Below are 19,980 nucleotides of genomic sequence, written 5' to 3' on the forward strand. Positions count from 1 at the left end.
AAAATGTGTTTCCAGCAGTTGGGCCTTGCCATGGCAAATACTATTCATTTTTTTGTTTTTTTCACAACTTTGTTTACTTAAAGTGAATAAATTTTGAGGAGAAAGTGAACAATAGTAGAAGGAGAAGAAAATATATGAGGATTTGGTGTTAAAAGTGAAGAGTATTGGTTGGTATTTATACACAAAAAATTATGTAATTTTTGTGTATTTTTAAAAAAAAAATCGATTTTTTTCAATTTTTTATTGCAGAAAAATTGGCTGCCGTTGGATTGAAGAAAAAATTACAATCGGAGCGACCAGAGGCTGCCACGTGTCAAGTAGCCGTTGGCGGCTACCGTAGCGGTGAATTCGAAATTTTTTTAAACGTTGGCGCGTGCAATGCACGCACCAACGGTAAAAAAAATTCAAATCCTCCAGGGCTGACGCCAGCATGGCGTTAGCAATTTTGTCCGCGCCCTCGGGCCCGAGCTCGGGCCGAAATCGCCTTCGGGCCTGCTCGTTTTGGGGTTCGTCCGGGCTGCATCTTCGCTGCTGGACTTCGTTTTTTCGCCCAAACCCCCCCAGCCCGAGTCCAATGGCACTGCTGGACTTGCTCTTATAGAAGCTTCCATCTTCATTTGGTTAAAAAATAATAATAATAAATAAATAAATAAATAATGCTATTTTTCTATCAATAATACTACGGGCACCAACTTGTTTACCAACTTTTGAATACCAACACATGTGGCGCATGACATGGCAACCTATGTCATCTGCCACCTCATTTATTTTAATTACATAATTTGTTATATAAATAAAAGAATTTCACACCGAAAAAAGAAAAAAAAAAGAAAAAAAGAAATTCTTTTATTTATATAACAAATTATGTAATTAAAATAAATGAGGTGGCAGATGACATAGGTTGCCATGTCATGTGCCACATGTGTTGGTATTCAAAAGTTGGTAAACAAGTTGGTGCCCGTAGCGTTATTGTTTTTCTATAGCAATGAACTGCTCCGGCCAAACCTGTGGACTGCTAATCTAAAGTGGGCCTTAAAGCCCCATTATCTGCTTAAGCGGAGCCCAAAATCAAACCTATCATATTTTGGTATTATAGGGCACGATCTCGCCCTTTAATCACTACCGTTTACCAAAACCTAAAGAATCTGTCGGTCCAGATGTTTCGTCATGAAAACAGGTAATTTTGGCGGTACTAGCTTCACGAAAAGAGTTTTGAACCGTTTGGCGCTTAAATTAAATCCGAGAAATTCCTACTACCACTAGACTTACAACTGGACAATAGAAAGAAATCACATTGCGTTTATTTTTCTCAGGAATTAGAGTAGATCCGCCCTAAAGTTCCATTGTCTGATAAACCCTAATTTTTTTCCTTCAACTATTACGCTGAGAAATTCATTGCAGAGATGGACAGCGACGAAGATTTTGAGCTCTTTTCCGAGGAGGCTGCCCCTCCAGTCCGTGAAACGAAGCTGAAGCGCTTAAAGAAAGCAATTAGGAGGGTTTCCATTTCTGAAGAGCCTCTCCTCGATAAATCCGAAAGTGGCCGAGTGAATTCCTCCGAATTTGAAGCCCTCAGTTTGGAGGAATATAATGAGCCATCGAGGTTAAGGATCGGATCGGAGAGTCTGCGTGGTGAGAGTGAAATAAATCCCGGTTTCGATGGTTTTTGTGGCGAAGCTGAAACGAATTCCGGTTTTGATGGTTTGGGCTGCGAAGGTGAAGCTAATTCTGGTTTAGATGGTTTGGGCGGCGAAGGTGAAGCTAATTCTGGCTCTGATGGTTTGGGCGGTGAAGGTGAAGCTAATTCTGGCTCTGATGGTTTGGGCGGTGAAGGTGAAATGAATTCGAGTTTCGATGGGTTGGGTGGTGGGGAAGATGGCTCAGGAGCTAAGAGGGTCTTGGATTTTGGGTCTGTAGTTGAGGAATTCGGCGAAGAGGTTGAAGATCGAAACCAAGAGATGCCAGAAGAAAGTGGGGATGTGAGGATGAATGAACCAGATAAGAAACGGCGTAGTTCTGATGGCTTCGAGGAAGACAAAGGCAAGAAGAAGAGTAAGAGGGCCAAGAGTGAAATCACAGCTGCCAAGGGCAAGAGGAGAACCGAAAAGGTATTCAGTTTTTTCACATTGTATCCATAAATTGCACTGCAATTAGTTTATCTTCTTCTGATTATGTCGTATTGTTCTGATCTTATAGGAAAGACGAGATCATCTAAAGCAACTCCATGCTGAATCTCAGAGACTTTTGCGAGGTATAAACCTTGTCTGGAGCTTATTTTATATAAATTAATACATGTGTATCATCAAGTAATGCCAATTATATTAGTACTCATTTATAAATTATTGTAGTTATTTGTGTCTATCTACTCACTTTGCACATCTTCCTCCTTGTTAGAAACCAGAGATGCGGCATTTAAACCTATACCACTTGTTCAGAAGCCGATATCTTCAGTTCTGGAGAAGATTCGGAAAAGAAAACTGGAGGTTTTGCAAAAGTTAGTATTTTACTAATGCATCTAGAAATGATCTTAGGCTTGCTGTTTATTCAAATAATAAACATCATAGTAATATGTTATTGAATATATATTTTTTTGGGACTGTTGCAGATGCAGTGGTACAGTAATGGGCAGCCAATTGCATGCCCTTGAGGAGCCAATTGCATCCCAGTCTGAAATGGGTAGTATTGCAAATGGGATGAGCATGGATCGGTCTAATGATGATGAAGAGCAGTCAAGCGGTGAAAATGTTTCTTCCCAGATGGTAATTGAAGACATGTTTCTTGATCAATTTTGTTTTTGCATATCTAAGAGTACACTAATAGGGTGTTTCTTCTAACCACAAATAGTGGGATTTGAGAGAATGTTGCATTTTTACGAATGAGCTATGCTTATGTGATACCTGAATTATGCTTCTAATATTATGTTAATTGCTGTCAAAATGTTTCATGGAATCCTTTCAATACTTCTTATTATTATGGGAGAGTTTTCTGCATTAGGTTGAGACAGATTTTCCATTCATTATATGGTTGTATTTGTTGAACTGCAGGATGTTGATAAGGATTCCAAGCAAGCATTTCGAGCACCTATTGATGATACTCAGGTTCTTTTCACATTACAACCAGTGTTATCAGTCTTCCAACAGATTGTGTATTTAAACATGACTGTTTCACCTTTTGCACTGTTGTAGGAGCTGTTTTCGGATTCCCAGACTACTGATTCCAAAGATGATCTGCCAAATGATGCTCCCAGCAGCCCTCTGGAAGAGGTTTTTGCACCGTCCATACTTGCAATGAACTTAAAGCTTGACTCTGCGCCTCCTTATGATGTGTAAGTGTTATTAATAGGTCTTCATATCTTGTAAAGGGGAAGCATTCAAGTAGTTTGTTTCGTTTTGCATTCCAAATTATCTCTATAATGAAGTAAATTGGATCACTTCTTTTTCTGATGAATGGGCAATGACACTGTTCTCTTTATAGTTCTTCTGACGAGGAGGACGACAATGACAAAGAGAATATTAATCCCCATCTTACTGGAGTGTCTGACTTGCCTTCATCTCCAATTGGCGATCCTGTCAAAGCTTTTGTGGATGATGAAGCCGAGGAAGAAGATGACAGTGATCATGACCTGTTTCGGTTCCAAGATAGTGAAGAAGATGAGGAGGATGGTGATGCTGCAGAGCTTAATGATATGATAGCAACTGGATATGAAGAAAGGCCGATGGATAGTGAAAGACGGAATGAACTCCATCAAAAGTGGCTTGAGCAACAGGATGCTTCTGGAACAGAAAAACTTATGCAGAAACTGAAGTTTGGTTCTAAGCTAAAAGAAACAACGTTACTTGAAGAGAAGGATGCAGATGGAGAGAAAGATGCAGACATAGAGGAATATGCAGATGGAGAGGAGGATGCAGATGGAGAGGAAGATGCAGATGGAGAGGAAGATGAATATAGAGAGGAAGATACAAATGCTGTGCAAATGAGCTTAAGACAAATTAAGCAAATGATTCCTCTAATGTTTACCGATAATGATGATGCGTACTTGTCATCTGATGATGATGAAACAGAAAAGAGACTAGCTAAACAGTGCCTGTCTGAGAAAGCTGTGAGTCCTTAGCGGTTTATTGGATGCAACTTTTAAAATTTAGGTCCATTATACCATATGACGGTGGAAATTCTTTTTACTGTTTCAATCATGGACCCACTCCATTATATTTTTAGAACTGCATGTCATGCTATTTTTTCTGGAAATATTCTTTTAATTTACAAGAATATTTTGATTTGAAACAGGAAGAGCAGGCTACTTTCTTGTCACCAGCAGAGGATGAAAGTTGTAGGGAAGTTTTTGGTTTTATAAAGAAGCTGAATGTTGTGCCTGATACTAAGAAGGCCAAAACACCTTGTAAGATCTGTCATTTGTCATATAATTTATGAGTAAAATTTTGCTTTGTGCTCTGCTGATTTCGTTGGTTTCCTAATTTGCAGCCTTTTCTAGTGTGCCGCTCATGGGAGGAGACAGGGACGTATCATCAAAGGTAACTTGTGGTTCTGGATGTTGAATGCGCATATATTCTCTGCATGTAGTCTCCCTTTTGTGTTCAAACAAGCTTGAACCTAGGACACCTTATGCATACAATCATTTCAGTCATTTTCATTCCAATCTTCATATAGAAATTGATGGAACATCAAGGATGATAAATCATGGCTGATTTTAGCAAGGTTTTTGTACGATGATATTGATCGTAAGCTCTGCCATTGGTATTTGTTGCAGTCATCCTTCTTAGGCCGAGGATCTAATCATTCTCTGCCCTCATCCCGCAAGCATGGGTTGGGCACAGTTCGCTCTATAATTTTTGGACGAGGTGGCAGCAATAGTAGGAGCACAAGTTCAGTGTTGGAGGAATCTTCAGATACGGTAGGGTCTATATGTGGAATTGAAGTGCATCTAGTTTTTAATTCTTTCCATATGGTTTTTCTGAAAGTTGCACTAGGTTCTTTAGCAATTTAATTTTCTTCTGGTTGTCAAATGGAAATAGGAATAACTTCTTCTTGTTATGCCTTGACTCTTCAGTCAGTACTCAGTATTAGATAGAAACTAAAACCATAAATTTTTACCAAATGCTGAAAATGTCTATTGGTTATGGGATGAAATGCAGATTCAGAGAGAGAATCCACCAACCAGGACTACTTCAGCCAGGCTTAGCAATTCCAAAGTAACGACTAGTTCTCAGAAATCGTCAGCTGAAGCTGTTGTGCAGACAGACTCATCAGCTGAAGCTGTTCCCAAGGCGAACACATCTGCTGAAGCTGTTGCGCAGACAGACGCATCAGCTGAAGCTGGTGGGAAAAATACAGGCACATCACCTTCGTTACTCAAAATATTAAGGCAGTCTTCCTTGCATGCAAAGCGCTGCACTGAGGACACTATGATTGGCCAAACCCAAATTGAATCCGTCTTAGCTTCATTCAAGGTGGGCAGGAAACCAGTGCAGACAAAGAGAAGAACTTGATTGTCAAACATTCTTGAATGATGGTGGCGTGGACAAACGTTTTAATTGTAGCTCTTTGTAACCCTTGTCCCCTTGATCCGTTAAAAAATGCATTAATTAAAGCATAGCTGACATTTTACCATAAGTTGTATACCAAAGTCCCATAAGAGGTGACGAGTTATAGCACCTGCCGGTATTACGATACCACACTGTAATTACTGGTGAGGAGGCCATTGCGTTTCGAAGGGACAATTTGTTACTGTTTTGGGGTTTTGGGGTTTTGGTAAAGGGAAAGAAAATGATGTGCTTCCATGATTCCATGCGAGGAACGAGGGCCAAACTAGTCCCCGTGGCCCAAAGGAACCATTTGCGTGTCACCTTGTCAGAGGTCAATGAGCTGGTAACATCTGGTGTATGGATAAGTCTGTTGCCACCGAAACTTTCCTATCTATTACATAATAATTACGCCGAAAACTGAAATTGTTGCCCTAAAATCGAAAATCTAAAATCTAGTCTGAAATCCAATCCAGCTCCGTACTAAAAAGAGACCCAAGTCAAAAGCTCACAGGTCCCTCAGCTGACCCGCACACGACCGCACCGCAGATACCTCGAAATCTAACACAAAACTTGATCCAAATCCCTCAAATCGCAGATCCAAACACGTCGCAGATCCGCAGCTCAAGCTCTGCTCCAATGGCGAAACTCAAACACTAGCGAAGCAAAATGATTTCCGAGCTGTAATATAGCTTCTTCTGCTCCAATGGCGATTAGTTCCATCAAAGGCAAGCTCATTTTGCTCTACTTACTTTTCATTTTTTCTTCTCCCTCTTCTGTTTCTAAGCTTTTCGTGAAATCTAACTCCCACGATCAAGATCCTTACCATGAACCCGAACCCGATCCCAATCAACAACAGCTCGTATTGCAAAGGCTCGAAGAAGTAGTGAAAAACCTGACCGAAATAGTTGCTAGATTAGAACATAAATTATCGGACCCTCCGAAAAGTTTAGCACCTGCCGATGAGGGTTTGCCTTTGGCTCTTCAAGAGAAGGAAAGATACGATGGTCACAAATTGATCAAGCAAGTTCCAGAAGAGGGCTCTGATCAGCGTAAAATTGGAGAGAGGGCGAGGTCTGTTTCGGTAACCAAGTACAGTCCGTTCTGGTCGGACAGGTTTCAGTTTGTTTCGGCTGTGAAATTGGATTCGCAGGCGACTTGTATTCATGTCCTGCCGTTTCGTGATTTCGAGGGGGTTACTAAGTACGTTGCGGTTGGAGATGAGAGAGGGAGGGTTTATGTGTTTCTCAGAAACGGGGACGTTTTGGTTGAGTTTGATACGTTGTTGGGGTCACCCATCATGGCCATGGCTTCCTTCTTGTCGGTTTACAAGAACGAGAGTTTTGTGGTGACAGGGCATAAGAATGGTGCAATTTTGATGCACAGAGTGTGGGAGGGAGTGAGTGGAGAAGAGTGGAGCTCGCTTGTAATGGAAACTGTGAGAAAATTTGATACTGGGAAAAATGGATTGACCATTGCTATTTTGGATGTGCACCATGTGGGGAGGGTGAGTTATATATTGGCCAGTGATGTTAGTGGGAAAATTACAGTGTTTCGAGAAAATGGTTCGGTTCATGGTTCCACCATGCCCTCCAGTAGGCCACTTGCCTTCTTGAAGCAGCGACTTTTGTTTTTGACGGAGACCGGTGCAGGGTCTTTAGACCTGAGGAACATGAAAGTCAGGGAGTCTGAATGTGAAGGGTTGAACCGTTCCCTTTCTCGGTACTATGTTTTTGATGCCACAGAGCGGTCTAAAGCATACGGATTTACATCAGAAGGTGATCTGATTCATGTGTTGTTGTTAGGGGATATAATGAACTTCAAATGCAGGGTTAGGTCTAAGAGAAAGTTTGAGATTGACGAGCCTCTTGCTTTTCAAGCAATAAAGGGGTGTTTGCTTATTGTAAGTGGGGAGAAAGTTTTCGTGTATAATGTTTCTACCCAGCATTATGTTAGGGTAGGTGCCCCTCGGATTATTTTCTCTGCCGGTCTCGATGAGATTAGGTCATCTTTTCTTAATTATCAGACCGTGGATGTTGATGCTGAGAAAAGAAATGTGACGCCCTTAATAGCCAGTGACCGGGAAAAGCTTGTTGTTCTTGGTCTTGGTGGAGGGTACGTGGGAATGTATCGTTCCAACCTTCCGGTATTTAAGGGTGAATTTAACACAATGCTATGGACCAGTCCTGTATTCTTCTTTGTGCTTTTCCTGTTTGGAGCATGGCAATTTTTTGCTAAGAAGAAGGAAGCACTCACTTCATGGGGACCAGACGATCCTTTTAGCTCAACCTCGGCTACAACCGGAGCTCCACTGGGGGAAAGCAGCACTGGAGATAGGTCTTTTGTGGAATCCTCATCAAGAAATAGCGACATGATGGAGCGTAGAGTTAGTGGTCTCAGAGGTCCATCAAGGAGGTATGCCTCTCCTCCACGGTATACAGGGGCAGCAACCAGTTCATTTAGGCCAGGTACTGCCGATCATAACCCTAGACCATCGTCTGTTGATCCTAATTTTAGAACAGCTTCAGAACTAAAATTTAGAGGTTCCGGGTTAGATTCTTCAGGTTTTCCAAAGAGGAGAGAGAGTTTGTTTGTAAACACCCAAGTGATGGATGATAGCAGTTAGGCCTTTATAATAAATTTCATCAACTTTAACTTCAGAGGTTTGTTCAAGGCTTAGTTCCTAGACCATTCATTTGGCAAGTCAGGGCCATTTGAACTTGCACTAGCAGTATTTTGTAACACCACTACAAAGTTTTCAATCAAAAATAAAATTATAGAACACAATATATTTATAATTAAGAATGTTCTTACTGTATGTTATGCTTTCGCTCTTCCAATAAATGGCATTGCTTCCTGTCATTTGGTACTGCTTAATTATGTTTGTGTTTGTGTGTTATTTATTTAAATATATTTAACTGTTTGTTTATAAGAAAAATTGGCATTTTCCCTACTGAATAAAAGTTGCAATCTGCAGCAATAAACAGCGTCCTTATCAACAATTTATTTTAAATTCTGTCTTAATTGCACTCGCGAAATACCAAATTAAAATGCAATGATAAAATTGATTTCAAGTTGCCTTGCAAATTGAATAGGAGTAGGAAGTTATGCATAATGTTCACTAGGAAATCTATCAAAAGATCTCCATGCCTGATTATCAGGAGGGGTCAGGTCAGGTGCTTCTCGTTCAACTATTAAAGCGACCATAGCTATATATCGGCAAAATCAAGTGTTTGAGAAACCCATACTTCCACATAAAAGCCCGCTGATTTTCTTGACGAGGAGTTCAGGACCAGATAGAAAACTAGATTTGGAGGTCGGAAGAAAGCAGCAATGGGTTTCGACGTTGCTTAGCCGTTGAACATTCGAACCACACAACGGAGCATAATAACTAAGCTATAAAGTTACAACTATATTTAATATGCTCTACTTGAAATGACGGGGAAATGTGACCTCCCTCCTATTGGGGCTGCAAAACAGTGCTTGCCATTAACAGCCACAAACAAGTTATGCACAAATCACCTTCCAGGGGATATTTACGTCTTTTTCACAATATATGAAATTTACGTCTGAAGCTAATCTAAACAATTAGTTCTCATAACAAGTAATTCTCAAGAAATTGGAATCGCTACAATATGTAATGGGAAAGGGACAGCTATCAAAATGTATGGAGGTGAAAACAAATTCACTGTTCAATTTCTGAATCAACGTCAAGAAAGATCAGACAGGAATTGGCAAGCCCTTCTTTGCCATGCTGTCCAATATGTCATTGAGCGCTTGACACAGGCCAACAATCTGCAAATATAGCCAGCAAATAAGAAGAAAATTTGAACATTTAGACGATACATGTGGTGCTTAAAAACTACCTTACAAAAATGACAAGACAGACACATTGACATCAGTTTGTGAAATTTGAAATTGGAGACTACCATATCTGATGCTAATTAACGCAGACAAATTTACCTGCTGATCCCATTGTTGCAGCTCTTCAGTGTCGTCCTCAAAATGTATGACAGCTTCCACCTGTTATAAACTTATCAGATACATGCTAAGATGTGCGCTAGAATAAAAGATTGTCACAAAAAGCCACATATTTAGAATGGATTACAAAATCAAACATTAATCTGAATCTCATCCCAATAAAAAATTTCCCTTGCATCAAATATTGGAATTTTAAGTTCCTCATTGTGGAAGCAGCATCCATGAAAACAAAATGAAACTCAGGGTCATACAGTGGATTGATGAACACTTAACATTCTTCCATATAATGAAACTGGAAGAGGTTCTCACAACTGAGGAGGCCTGATTTCTATGTCATAAGCACTGATGATTTAAAGTCCTCGGTTGGCATACACAACAATTTGTAATTCATACCTGATCAATAGATCCCCTCATTCTGTCCTCATAGATCATTTTTGATGCAATCTTCTCAGCCTGCAAGCCAGATATATAATCCATTTGAGATACATGAATGGTAATATAGGGAGAGACAGAGAGGGCAGCAAAGTGCCCAACTCGACAGAAGAAAACTGTACCTTATGAGGTTCAATTCCCAGCAAAGTGCCCAACTCATCAAAACTGCAACATAACTCGGGATAATTAGACCAAGTTGTCCCCCTAGAATAACATAAATCGAAAAGAAAAATCAACAGCAACATATCTCCAACCTTATATTTGTGTAAAGTTTGCTGGCACTGAGAAGATTATGTTCAATCATTGCACGATCTAACACTGTAAAGTTGTCCGGCAGAAGTGCTTTCTGTTCAGATAAATAAGAGAACTGTTATGGCCAACGAAAAGTAGTTTGCAGATACAATATCTGAAATAGAGGAGACGAAAATTTATAACCTGATGCGGCTTTAACTCTTCAGAAAATGCATCAATTTCTGGTTTCCTCAAAATTCTCTCCAAATACACCTAAATATATATCCGTTAAAGCAACAGTTAAAGTGTAATATACAGTCAGGAGAAAAAAAAGAAGAAAAAAGTAAAAGATAATATATATATATATATATATATGAACCAGAGTGAGCACCTTTTGTAGTATTGGATAAATTTTTAATTTTGAGCATCTCTCATCCTGAACCAAAACCCCAAGGTATCAGAATAATGCGAAATGAAGAACCGCATTCATATATATATATCCAGGTAAAGAAATTTACTTTGTACAAAGTGGCAAGAACACGAGAACGTTGGGGTCCTGCGGCAGCCAAAATTGTACACGTAACTGCAGCAGACAAAGCTTGCTCCAGTGCTTCCTCATCAATCTCTCTGAAACAAAATGAATGAACTTCTATGATCCATCATTAAAATGTTACAGCCAACAAGAATGAAAAAGTGGGGAGGATAATGGGGAGGGGAAAAGCAAACCACAACTATTAACGAGTCTACCAGATAAATTATTCATACACAATATGCTCAATTTGCACTAGTCTAGATCAGTTTAACTTGGCATACTCATGTCCTAATGGCCTCTTTTAGAAACCACAACTATCAAGTCAACCAGATAAACTATTGATACTCACATACAAATCAAAAGAAAATTTTGCACAAGACTAATCAATTCAACTTCACATACTCATCTCCTATTTGCCTCTTTTCAATCTGAGAAAATTCATAATAACGTAATGCTGCCTCCAAGAACCTCCTCTTTAAATCTAAAATCCTCGCATAACAAACCTGGTAAGAGGGAAACAGGGGGGAAAAGCAATTAAAAAGTGCTTTTCGCATGTAGACTTTGATGCAAATGTTTTCACTAACTACCCAACAATGTCAAACCTTATACTGTAAATTCAAAACTTCATGCTGAATATTGGTAATCAAGAATGAAGCTTTATGAATAAAAGCTTCTGCATTGACAGCATCATCATCCTGCAAAACAAACATACAAAAACTTCAATTACAATTACACTATCACCTATATTATTAGCATCCTATAGACAAATCTTTTGATTCCAACATCAATAGCAGAAAATGTGCATAAAAAAAATAGTCATAGTTGATACTGAGGCATATTTCTCCAATGAGAAGGCAACCATCTAGAAAAAACAACTCTTAACAATCAGAACATGGGAATGTTACAGTCATCAACTTGTCAAAAGTTTCTATATGCAGACACTCATGGTCCAGTCTGGTATCTTATCAATTGAGGATCACAACAACCACCATTTCAAATCACAAAATTTGTATCAATGAAGAAAAATAAGCCAATACCTCAAGATATAGGCGAGCAATTTGGACACACTTTGATAACTTGAATGTATCATCAACCACTCTGAAGGAATACCATGAAAACATATAGATTGTTAATTCCAGAGTCCATTATGAGAAAAAATACACACTAAAAGCAAAAGTATCTTACTATCAGACCTCATTCCAGAGTCTAGATTAATGCCACTAAGCATTTGAGCTGCTTTTGACCATTGTTGCTCAGACTCGTACAATTCCGCTAGTTTCTCTCTTATGATTAGCACCTGCAACACATGAAACCATATGGTACTTTCTAAATCAAAATAACCCCAAAGTTCTAAAATTAAAATAAAAAATATTTCCTTAAATGAATGGATTGGTCACCACCAGCAATCCCTATATTCTATACATGGGAGAATGACATCTACATCATTCCTAACAATGCGGGAAATGTGAAATCCAATCTCAAAGAATTTGAAGAAAATAAATACAAAGTACTGATTCTCGATATTAATATATAGATGGGGACTCGTTCCAAACGAACCTGCTCTTCAAATGAAACGGCTCGAATCTGAGAAAGGGCATAATGGGCAATCTCCTTCTGGGTCTCCGGCTCCCACCGCCCTAACTCTTGAGCAAAATTCTGCAAAAGTTGCCGCGAAACCACCAAAGGAACATCCTCCGACAACACTGGAGAGTAGAGTAAGATATATAAGGCTCAACAAGCTGCTAAAAGGAAAAAACAAAGTCTGCAAAAGTTAAAAGAGAGAGTGAGAATGAAGGAATATAACTGTGATCGATGAACTTCTTGGCCTGAACGACGTCGCTTGAGGAAATCACGGTGGAGAGAATGTGCTTGTACTGCTCGATCTTTTGCCTCTGGTCAGAGATCGCAGAGGCGCTCGCGAAGGCACTCTCCATGGTTCTTCGGCCTTGGCTTCGTCACTGGGGGTTTGGTTATGGTGCAAACCCTAAACCCTTTGAGAAAATTATCGTTCGGTCCACTTCTTCTACAAGGCTACGGTGGCGTTGGTTCCGTAACCTCTTTTGACGGTATGTTTCAGGGGCTCATTACAGAACAAGGAGCAGTAGTTGGGCTATTTGCATCCAAGTGCAGTGTTGTGTTATTTTCCAGCTAATCCAGAAACGACACGTCGTGAGTACCAAAGAGTAATTTTGTCACTAGATTATTTGTCCATTGTATCGGGCCCGGCCCGGCCCTTTTGGGTGGAATATTCCTATTTTTGATTATTTTAGAGGAGTGCCATAATAATTTTCAAATAAAAAACCATAATGGTTAATTAGTAAAAAAAAAAAAAAAAGACTACAAAATAAGAAAAATATAAAACTTCATCTGTTTCGACTTTCGGTGCTCTTTTATTTTTTTGTGCAACAACTCAGGCACAAACCGCAATCAATTATTTGTTTAATTTCTGTTTAGATACAAGAAGTGCATTTAAGAAAGAAAAAAAAAAACTGGAATACTTACGGAAACAAAAAGAAACGGAAAATTCTGGTATAGTTGTATCATTTGGCTTTCTGCAACGGGATCGTTTCTCTCAGGCTCAGGCGACCCTTTGCTTCTTTACCTGAAAAGTGAAAACGGAGAACGGAGGAAGAGACATCTCGATCTTCTGTGAATTGCAAATTGTAATTGCCAGAAATGGATGACTCAGGTTAGTGCCGGCGATTGTTTTACCCTTCTCTCTTCGCTTTCTAGAGTTAGTTTAATATTTCCTTCAAGTCGGTGCTGTTTAATTTTTACCGTTATCTTGACGAATTCCTCAATGCACTGTTGGTTCCTGAGAAAAATGGCGGAATGAGTTAGAAATTATAAGAAATTAAACTTGAAATCTTACGATCAACGGTTATAGTTTGACATCAAATGACGTTTAAAACTTTTTTTTATTTCACTTGTAATCACCCGGAAATTGAATTTTTTCTTCTTTATAAATTTTTGGTTTTTGCTTCTAATCGTGTAGGGCCTTTTGCATTTGCGTTACTGTTTTACTTTTTGCTTAGACGATCCACAACGGTTATTTACTTGAAAGCTGTTAGAAACTTCCAATTTTGTTTTGTAGGGTTTACCATTTGATTTTTCTGATTGGATACAGATTACAGAGTGCCTTTAAGTTGATTTTACCTTCAAATTGAGTAAATACTTTTGAATGTAGAGATGCTTATGTAATTATTTCATATGAACTGATTTGCTTTATTCTTTGAATGTTGATACACCTACCAGGGAATCCTCAGGACGTCAGTGTGCCACCAGTTGAAGGTGTTGCTGGAGGAGGGACGGCATATGGATGGACTGATGGCGGCTTACAAGGTTCAAATCCACACAAGGGATCAGTTGACCCTACAGAGGTTCCAACTGCTGATTTAGTGCATGTGTGGTGCATGCCAAGTACAGCAAATGTTGGGCCACAAGAAATGCCTAGGAATTTGGAGCTGGTATGTATCGTTCCATTATTTAAATGGTGTCTTGCTAACTAATGTAATTTGGATTACAATCCTTCACCAAATCTAACAATGTGTTGTGAAATTTTTTATTTTTTATTGTATCAATTTGCATTTGCACATCAATATTTTCTTTCCTGGCTATATGCATAGTCACTTGAGACTTACTTTTGTTTGTTCCATTTAGTTTCTGTTAAAATATTTAGGAGATATCATACATTGTAAACACCGACATATTGGTTACTTCTTTACTTAATAGAAAAGGGTAAAGCACATGTCCGTCTGTTTTTTGAGGTATTCTAGTCTTCTGGCTTCTAAGGTGGGCTTATTTGAAGGTTAATCTTCTGGCTGCTAGAAACGAGAGAGAAAGTATTCAAATTGCAGTACGTCCAAAAGTTTCCTGGGGTGGTCCTGGAAATGCAGGGGTTGTGCAGGTCCAGTGTAGTGACTTATGCTCCACATCTGGTGATCGGTTAGTTTTTTAAAGTTATATTTTTCTTGCTTCAGGTTTACAATTAATTTTCCGATTCCTTATTTTTTGATATTGGCTGCATGCAGGTTGGTTCTTGGACAATCAATAAAGTTGCGGCGTGTGGTGCCCATATTGGGTGTCCCAGATGCTCTTGTGCCTCTTGATCTTCCAGTTAGTCAAATAAGCCTATTACCAGGGTACTGACCACATTAGTAAGCTTTATATTTGGCGTGAAATAATGCTATAAGACAAGTTATTGCAAGAGACTGACACAATCTGTTTTGTCTCGGCACTGGTCCCTCCAGAGAGACAACTGCAGTTTGGGTTTCCATTGATGTTCCTAGTGCGCAACCCCCAGGACAGTATGAGGGGGAGATCATCATTACTGCTACAAAGGCAGATGCAGAGTGAGTCTATTCACATTTTTTATTTCAGTTGTTTTGAGTGCTGTGCTTTTGTTTATACTCAATAAGTTATTACTCTCTTAGCTCTCTAGCCATTTAGTAATATTGAATTCCTTTCCATATACATTGATATATGAACATGGAATTTTCTACAATTATTGATCCTGACCTGGACCAGGATCCCTTCACAATGTTTGGGCAAATCCGAGAAGCATCAGATTTATAGGGATCTTCGAAGCTGTCTTGAAATGGTGGAGCCCATTGACGGAAAACCGGTGGATGAAGTGGTTGGTTTCCGAATTGAACTTCGTACATAATTGTATTATTCTATTTAATTTTGGCGGTGTTATTAACTCATCATTTTACCATTTTTCCTTTTTAGGTAGAAAGACTGAAATCTGCAACAACATCTTTAAGAAGAGTTCTTTTGTCGCCATTATTTTCAGAATTTGTTTCATATAATGGGCCAGTTGATATGATGGAGGAAGATGCTATATCAAGCCTTTCAGTACGCGTGAAGATTCACATGACAGTTTGGGACTTCATTCTTCCTGAAACTCCATCACTTCCTGCTGTATTTGGCGTATCCTGTGTCTTAATTTAATTTTTTTTCTTTTCTAAAGTTGGAGATTTGTTATTTAACTTCTGACATATTTAGTGGTAGTTTGCTCATACAAGCAGAGGTCTAGTCAATATGGAATTTAAAGGAAATAGAGGCAAATGTGCACTAGTTGTTTTAGTATAAGCGCACTAGATTTGAAATCTTTACGTGACATGAGCTTAAGAGGGAACTTCTGAACTTTATACTATATTAATTCAAGTAACTGGGAAGCATAAAAACTTATTAGTAAGTGTAGAATTTAGAAGTGGAAACTTGAGAATTTCTGTCTATGTGCTATTCTTATGACAAAGACCAAAGCTCTTTAGAAAATAATATAATGTTCCATGTTCTACCAATGTATGATCCTAATCATGTAATTGCATCTTTAACCGTATGTTAGATATCTGATACTGTAATTGAGGATCGTTTTGGTGTTGAACATGGGAGTGATGAGTGGTATGAGGCATTGGATCAGCATTTTAAGTGGCTTCTTCAATACAGAATCAGTCCATACTTTTGCAGATGGGGTGATAGCATGCGTGTCTTGACATATACCTGCCCTTGGCCAGGTACTTATGAGCGAGCCATAAGTTACTCTTCTATTATCAATTACTTATGCTGTTAGCTCTGATTGCTTAAACTTTCTCATTTTGTTGCCTTTAATAAATGCCTCCTAAGAAAGATGCATTAATTGCTTTACTGAATCTGATGTATTTTGGATCCCTTTATTTCTTTCTGTTGTAGCTGATCATCCAAAATCAGATGAATATTTTTCAAACCCACGATTAGCAGCCTATGCTTTGCCATATAGTCGATCTGTCTCTGGGTATACAGCTAGTCATCCAAGTTCACTTCTATCTGGTATATGTGTGATGAAAACTGATGAGGTTGTACCCATTTGCTGATGTGCCACAGCGGTGATGCAGCGAAGGATTACATGCAGAAACAAATTGAGATATTGAGGACAAAGTCTCACTGGAAGAAAGCATATTTTTACTTGTGGGATGAGGTATGAACACTATTTTGCAAACTGATAGGAAAGTAAGCTTTTTTGGATTATGTTGATGATTCCCCCATTTCCCTTAATTCTGCTTAAGTTTTTCAATTTAGAATTATTACTTTTTCCAAATGGACAATTAATTTGTAGTAAGTTAATGTGCATGCAATAATATATGCCAGCCACTGAATTTGGAGCAATATGAGTCCCTTCGCAGCATAGCCAGTGAGATCCATGCCTACGCTCCTGATGCTCGTGTTTTAACTACTTACTACTGTGGTATGAATTCATCCGTTCCTTATAATTGAATGTTTTTAATTATTGTATAAAGTTCCATGGGTGGTAGTATGACTCTGACTGTTTGTTTTGTTATGGTGAATGCGGTGTATATTTTACTATGTTTTGGCCCCTTCTCTTGGCTAGTCTTTTATATTTGAAGATGTTCTTATGTTGCTCTTTTCTGCCATGTAGGACCAAGCGATGCACCTCTTGCACCCACTGCGTTTGAGGCTTTTGTAAAAGTTCCAAAGTTTTTACGCCCACATACTCAAATTTATTGTACAAGGTAGTGTTTTCCATTTGTTTTGTATGTGTTCACTAAGGAACCTTTTATATATGAACAGTTGAAATTAAAATATCTGGGATATTTGACTTCTGTTGCTTTCTAATTTTTGTCAATACCAATGTCTGAATAAATACAATTTGGTTTGAAATTTGCAGTGAATGGGTGCTTGGTAATCGAGAAGATTTGGTCAAGGAGATTATTGCTGAAATACAACCAGAAAATGGCGAGGTGATATGACATAAATTTTGCTTGACTCATCTAATTTCTCTGGGGAACTTTCTTAAAATCTGGGCTCCCTTTATTTTATGATTGTGGTCTTTGTTTTTGTGGTTTGAATTTGTTCTTCCTTAATGATTGCAATTAGGAAAACATCGTCACTGTACATTTTCTAAGAATTATGTTTTGATGCCTAGTTATAATCCTTGCATCTCATTTGTTACCCGCTGAAGAATGTGAACTCGTCAATGTTGTAGGAATGGTGGACTTATGTGTGCATGGGACCGTCTGACCCCCATCCCAATTGGCACCTGGGGATGCGAGGTACTCAGCACCGGGCTGTAATGTGGCGCGTATGGAAAGAAGGTGGAACAGGTTTCTTATATTGGGGTGCCAATTGCTATGAGAAGGCAAATGTTCCTAGTGCAGAGGTACTTTCCTGGCATCCAGATGATTTATGACATTAATTAACAATTATAAAAAGCTACTTCCTTACAATTTGCTGATAAATGTGCCTTTGAGCAGATAAGATTTAGGCGTGGTCTTCCCCCTGGAGACGGAGTTTTGTTCTACCCTGGCAAAGTGTTCTCATCATCAAATGAACCAGTGGCTTCGGTCAGACTTGAGCGCATTCTCAGTGGCTTGCAAGTAAGTGAAGCTTAATGTGATAATTAGTTTATTTCAAACCGGTTTGTTTTATTCTTCCTTTTCTTCTTCTTTAACACATATAAAACAATTGTACAGCAATCCATTCATAGCTCCTTGCAAATGTTGTTTGGTAATATATCTAAATCATTGATCAGAATTAACCATTAAATTAGTCTTCCTTAAAATTTTACCCAACGTTTATGGATCTGGAACTCTAAATCCTGATTCTTTTCCTGCTCCAAAAGTTTTGAATTTTAAACTAGTGTGGTGTTTCTTTCGTATAATTCCTGTGTCATGCTGATTAGACATTTGTGTGGGTTATCAGGACATTGAATACCTCAGACTCTATTCTTCAAGGTATGGTAGAGACGAAGGGTTGGCTCTCCTTGAAAAGACTGGTTTGTACCAGGGTCCGGAGCGCTACACGCTTGAGCATATGCCAATTGATGCTATGCGGGGTGAGATATTCAATGCATGCCGGTCATGAGAAAATGCTGTATGCGTAAGGGATGTGGTAGAGTTGTTCAGGTCAGGCATGATTAGGTCTTGATGGTCGGCACACACTTCCAGACATGCCAAGACTTGAGATCAACATTTTTGCAGCCAATCCTGCACACGATCATAGATGTTTTTGTCTTCCACAACTACCAGTTTTGCGTTTTCCTAACTTTCATAATCATTTCATGTTAATGTACAGAGATCATCTAGTCGGATCCTTTTTTTTTCCCCCTAAATTTGATTGATTGACTGTATAGATGAGAAACATGAAAAAAGAAAAAATGTTTAGAAGTTAGAATCTTCTTGCTACTCTTTTTTGGGTACCCCCTTCTGAAAATCTTATGCAAGCTTTAGTCCATAAATGTGAGACGGCCTATTTTCTGCCAAACATCATCTCACTGATAGATCTTGCTGGTTCTATGCATTTAGCAAAAACCCAGATAACAAGAGAGATATGGGATCCTGATCCCGTAAGGGTCAAATAATTCAAAAGGTCGACATATTCTCAAATCACAAATCACAAATCACCCACCCTCCCTCCGTAGCCTTTTTTTACCTTCAAGAATTAGTAGGCCATTGACTCGTGCATTCACAAAGCAAAGTATTGTGGACCCCACACACAGTGCAACAGACCATTATATAACGAAGGGGGGAAAAAGGCAAGGGAAGGGAAGGGGGGGCCATGTAAAAATCAAGATTCAAGGTGGACCTTATGTAGCATATTGGAATCAGAAAAGGGAGGAAAAGCAACAAGAAGATAATCAAACTAGTGATGATTGCCTCTTGCTGTGTGTAACTGTGCAATCTCATTTAATCTTTTTGATATAATGCCAAGCCTCACAACCTTACAGCTGTGTATTTGTACAATCATTTTTATCTCACTAGTCAGGAATGAATGAATGCATATATCAGAAAGGAAAATGCTAGAATGACCAACTTTAGATACCAACTTGTGTACAATCTCTCTAATAAAACGTGAAACTCATTGTATTGGTGGGTTCCATTTCTATTAAAAAGATGGTACACAAGTTGGTATCTGAAGTTAGTCTTCCAAATTGGTATCTATTAATAAGAGTTGCTCAGCCTTTCCTTCCCTTCACCTTAATAAAACTTGTCAATAAAATAAAAGATTGCTTTGAATTTGAACAACATGTTTTAAAATTTCAGCTTTCTATTTGCTTTGAGCCCATAATAATTTCGAATTTTAAACCAAGTCTTTGTTGCAGCACCTTTGTAGACTCTTGTTTCCTGTCACATCCTGGTGTTTACTCTGAATTTAGTCCATGAAGAAATTCGAAACTCCTATCCAACCACTCTTTCCCTTCCCAAAGTGAAAGTTCCACGTCCCTGGTCTGGGATTGGGTGAACCTTAAGAAATGTACTTATCTGATGA

The 19,980-nt window shown here is 38.8% G+C and overlaps 4 protein-coding genes across 5 annotated transcripts; 3 read left to right on the forward strand and 1 right to left on the reverse strand.

The window, feature by feature from the left end:
* Nucleotides 1-1,144: 1,144 nt before the first annotated feature.
* LOC117614001 (protein IWS1 homolog) lies at nucleotides 1,145-5,625 on the forward strand. The gene is made up of 12 exons (XM_034342667.1): nucleotides 1,145-1,177; nucleotides 1,402-2,108; nucleotides 2,197-2,251; nucleotides 2,395-2,494; nucleotides 2,606-2,759; nucleotides 3,045-3,098; nucleotides 3,186-3,325; nucleotides 3,475-4,099; nucleotides 4,285-4,396; nucleotides 4,480-4,529; nucleotides 4,766-4,909; nucleotides 5,151-5,625. Exons 1-12 carry the CDS (start codon nucleotides 1,168-1,170, stop codon nucleotides 5,502-5,504), a joined length of 2,505 nt encoding a protein of 834 aa, XP_034198558.1. The 5' UTR covers nucleotides 1,145-1,167; the 3' UTR covers nucleotides 5,505-5,625.
* Nucleotides 5,626-5,959: 334 nt separating this feature from the next.
* LOC117615537 (uncharacterized membrane protein At1g75140) lies at nucleotides 5,960-8,355 on the forward strand. Its single transcript, XM_034344637.1, has one exon. It carries the CDS (start codon nucleotides 6,244-6,246, stop codon nucleotides 8,161-8,163), a length of 1,920 nt encoding a protein of 639 aa, XP_034200528.1. The 5' UTR covers nucleotides 5,960-6,243; the 3' UTR covers nucleotides 8,164-8,355.
* A 574-nt stretch (nucleotides 8,356-8,929) lies between these two features.
* LOC117616386 (COP9 signalosome complex subunit 4) lies at nucleotides 8,930-12,819 on the reverse strand. Of its 2 annotated transcripts, XM_034345692.1 has the most exons (14): nucleotides 12,518-12,818; nucleotides 12,271-12,416; nucleotides 11,907-12,010; nucleotides 11,751-11,811; nucleotides 11,316-11,408; nucleotides 11,116-11,216; nucleotides 10,700-10,808; nucleotides 10,573-10,617; nucleotides 10,386-10,454; nucleotides 10,205-10,296; nucleotides 10,073-10,115; nucleotides 9,912-9,971; nucleotides 9,501-9,560; nucleotides 8,930-9,332 (listed from the first exon to the last, which is right to left on the reverse strand). In XM_034345692.1, exons 1-14 carry the CDS (start codon nucleotides 12,645-12,647, stop codon nucleotides 9,258-9,260), a joined length of 1,188 nt encoding a protein of 395 aa, XP_034201583.1. In that variant the 5' UTR covers nucleotides 12,648-12,818; the 3' UTR covers nucleotides 8,930-9,257. The 2 variants fall into 2 exon arrangements, with proteins under 2 accessions (XP_034201583.1, XP_034201584.1); XM_034345693.1 differs by lacking the exon at nucleotides 10,573-10,617 and having other exon boundaries at nucleotides 12,518-12,819.
* A 284-nt stretch (nucleotides 12,820-13,103) lies between these two features.
* On the forward strand, nucleotides 13,104-18,899 carry LOC117615519. The gene is made up of 16 exons (XM_034344618.1): nucleotides 13,104-13,402; nucleotides 13,969-14,180; nucleotides 14,522-14,658; nucleotides 14,745-14,855; nucleotides 14,964-15,065; nucleotides 15,241-15,349; nucleotides 15,445-15,645; nucleotides 16,064-16,232; nucleotides 16,408-16,489; nucleotides 16,579-16,672; nucleotides 16,843-16,939; nucleotides 17,132-17,225; nucleotides 17,381-17,453; nucleotides 17,699-17,872; nucleotides 17,967-18,089; nucleotides 18,415-18,899. The coding sequence occupies exons 1-16, from the start codon at nucleotides 13,390-13,392 to the stop codon at nucleotides 18,574-18,576; spliced, it is 1,953 nt and encodes a 650-aa protein (XP_034200509.1). The 5' UTR covers nucleotides 13,104-13,389; the 3' UTR covers nucleotides 18,577-18,899.
* The last annotated feature ends 1,081 nt before the right edge of the window (nucleotides 18,900-19,980 follow it).

Source organism: Prunus dulcis, chromosome 1, assembly GCF_902201215.1.
Source record: "Prunus dulcis chromosome 1, ALMONDv2, whole genome shotgun sequence".
In the NCBI taxonomy this organism is placed as follows: domain Eukaryota; kingdom Viridiplantae; phylum Streptophyta; class Magnoliopsida; order Rosales; family Rosaceae; genus Prunus; species Prunus dulcis.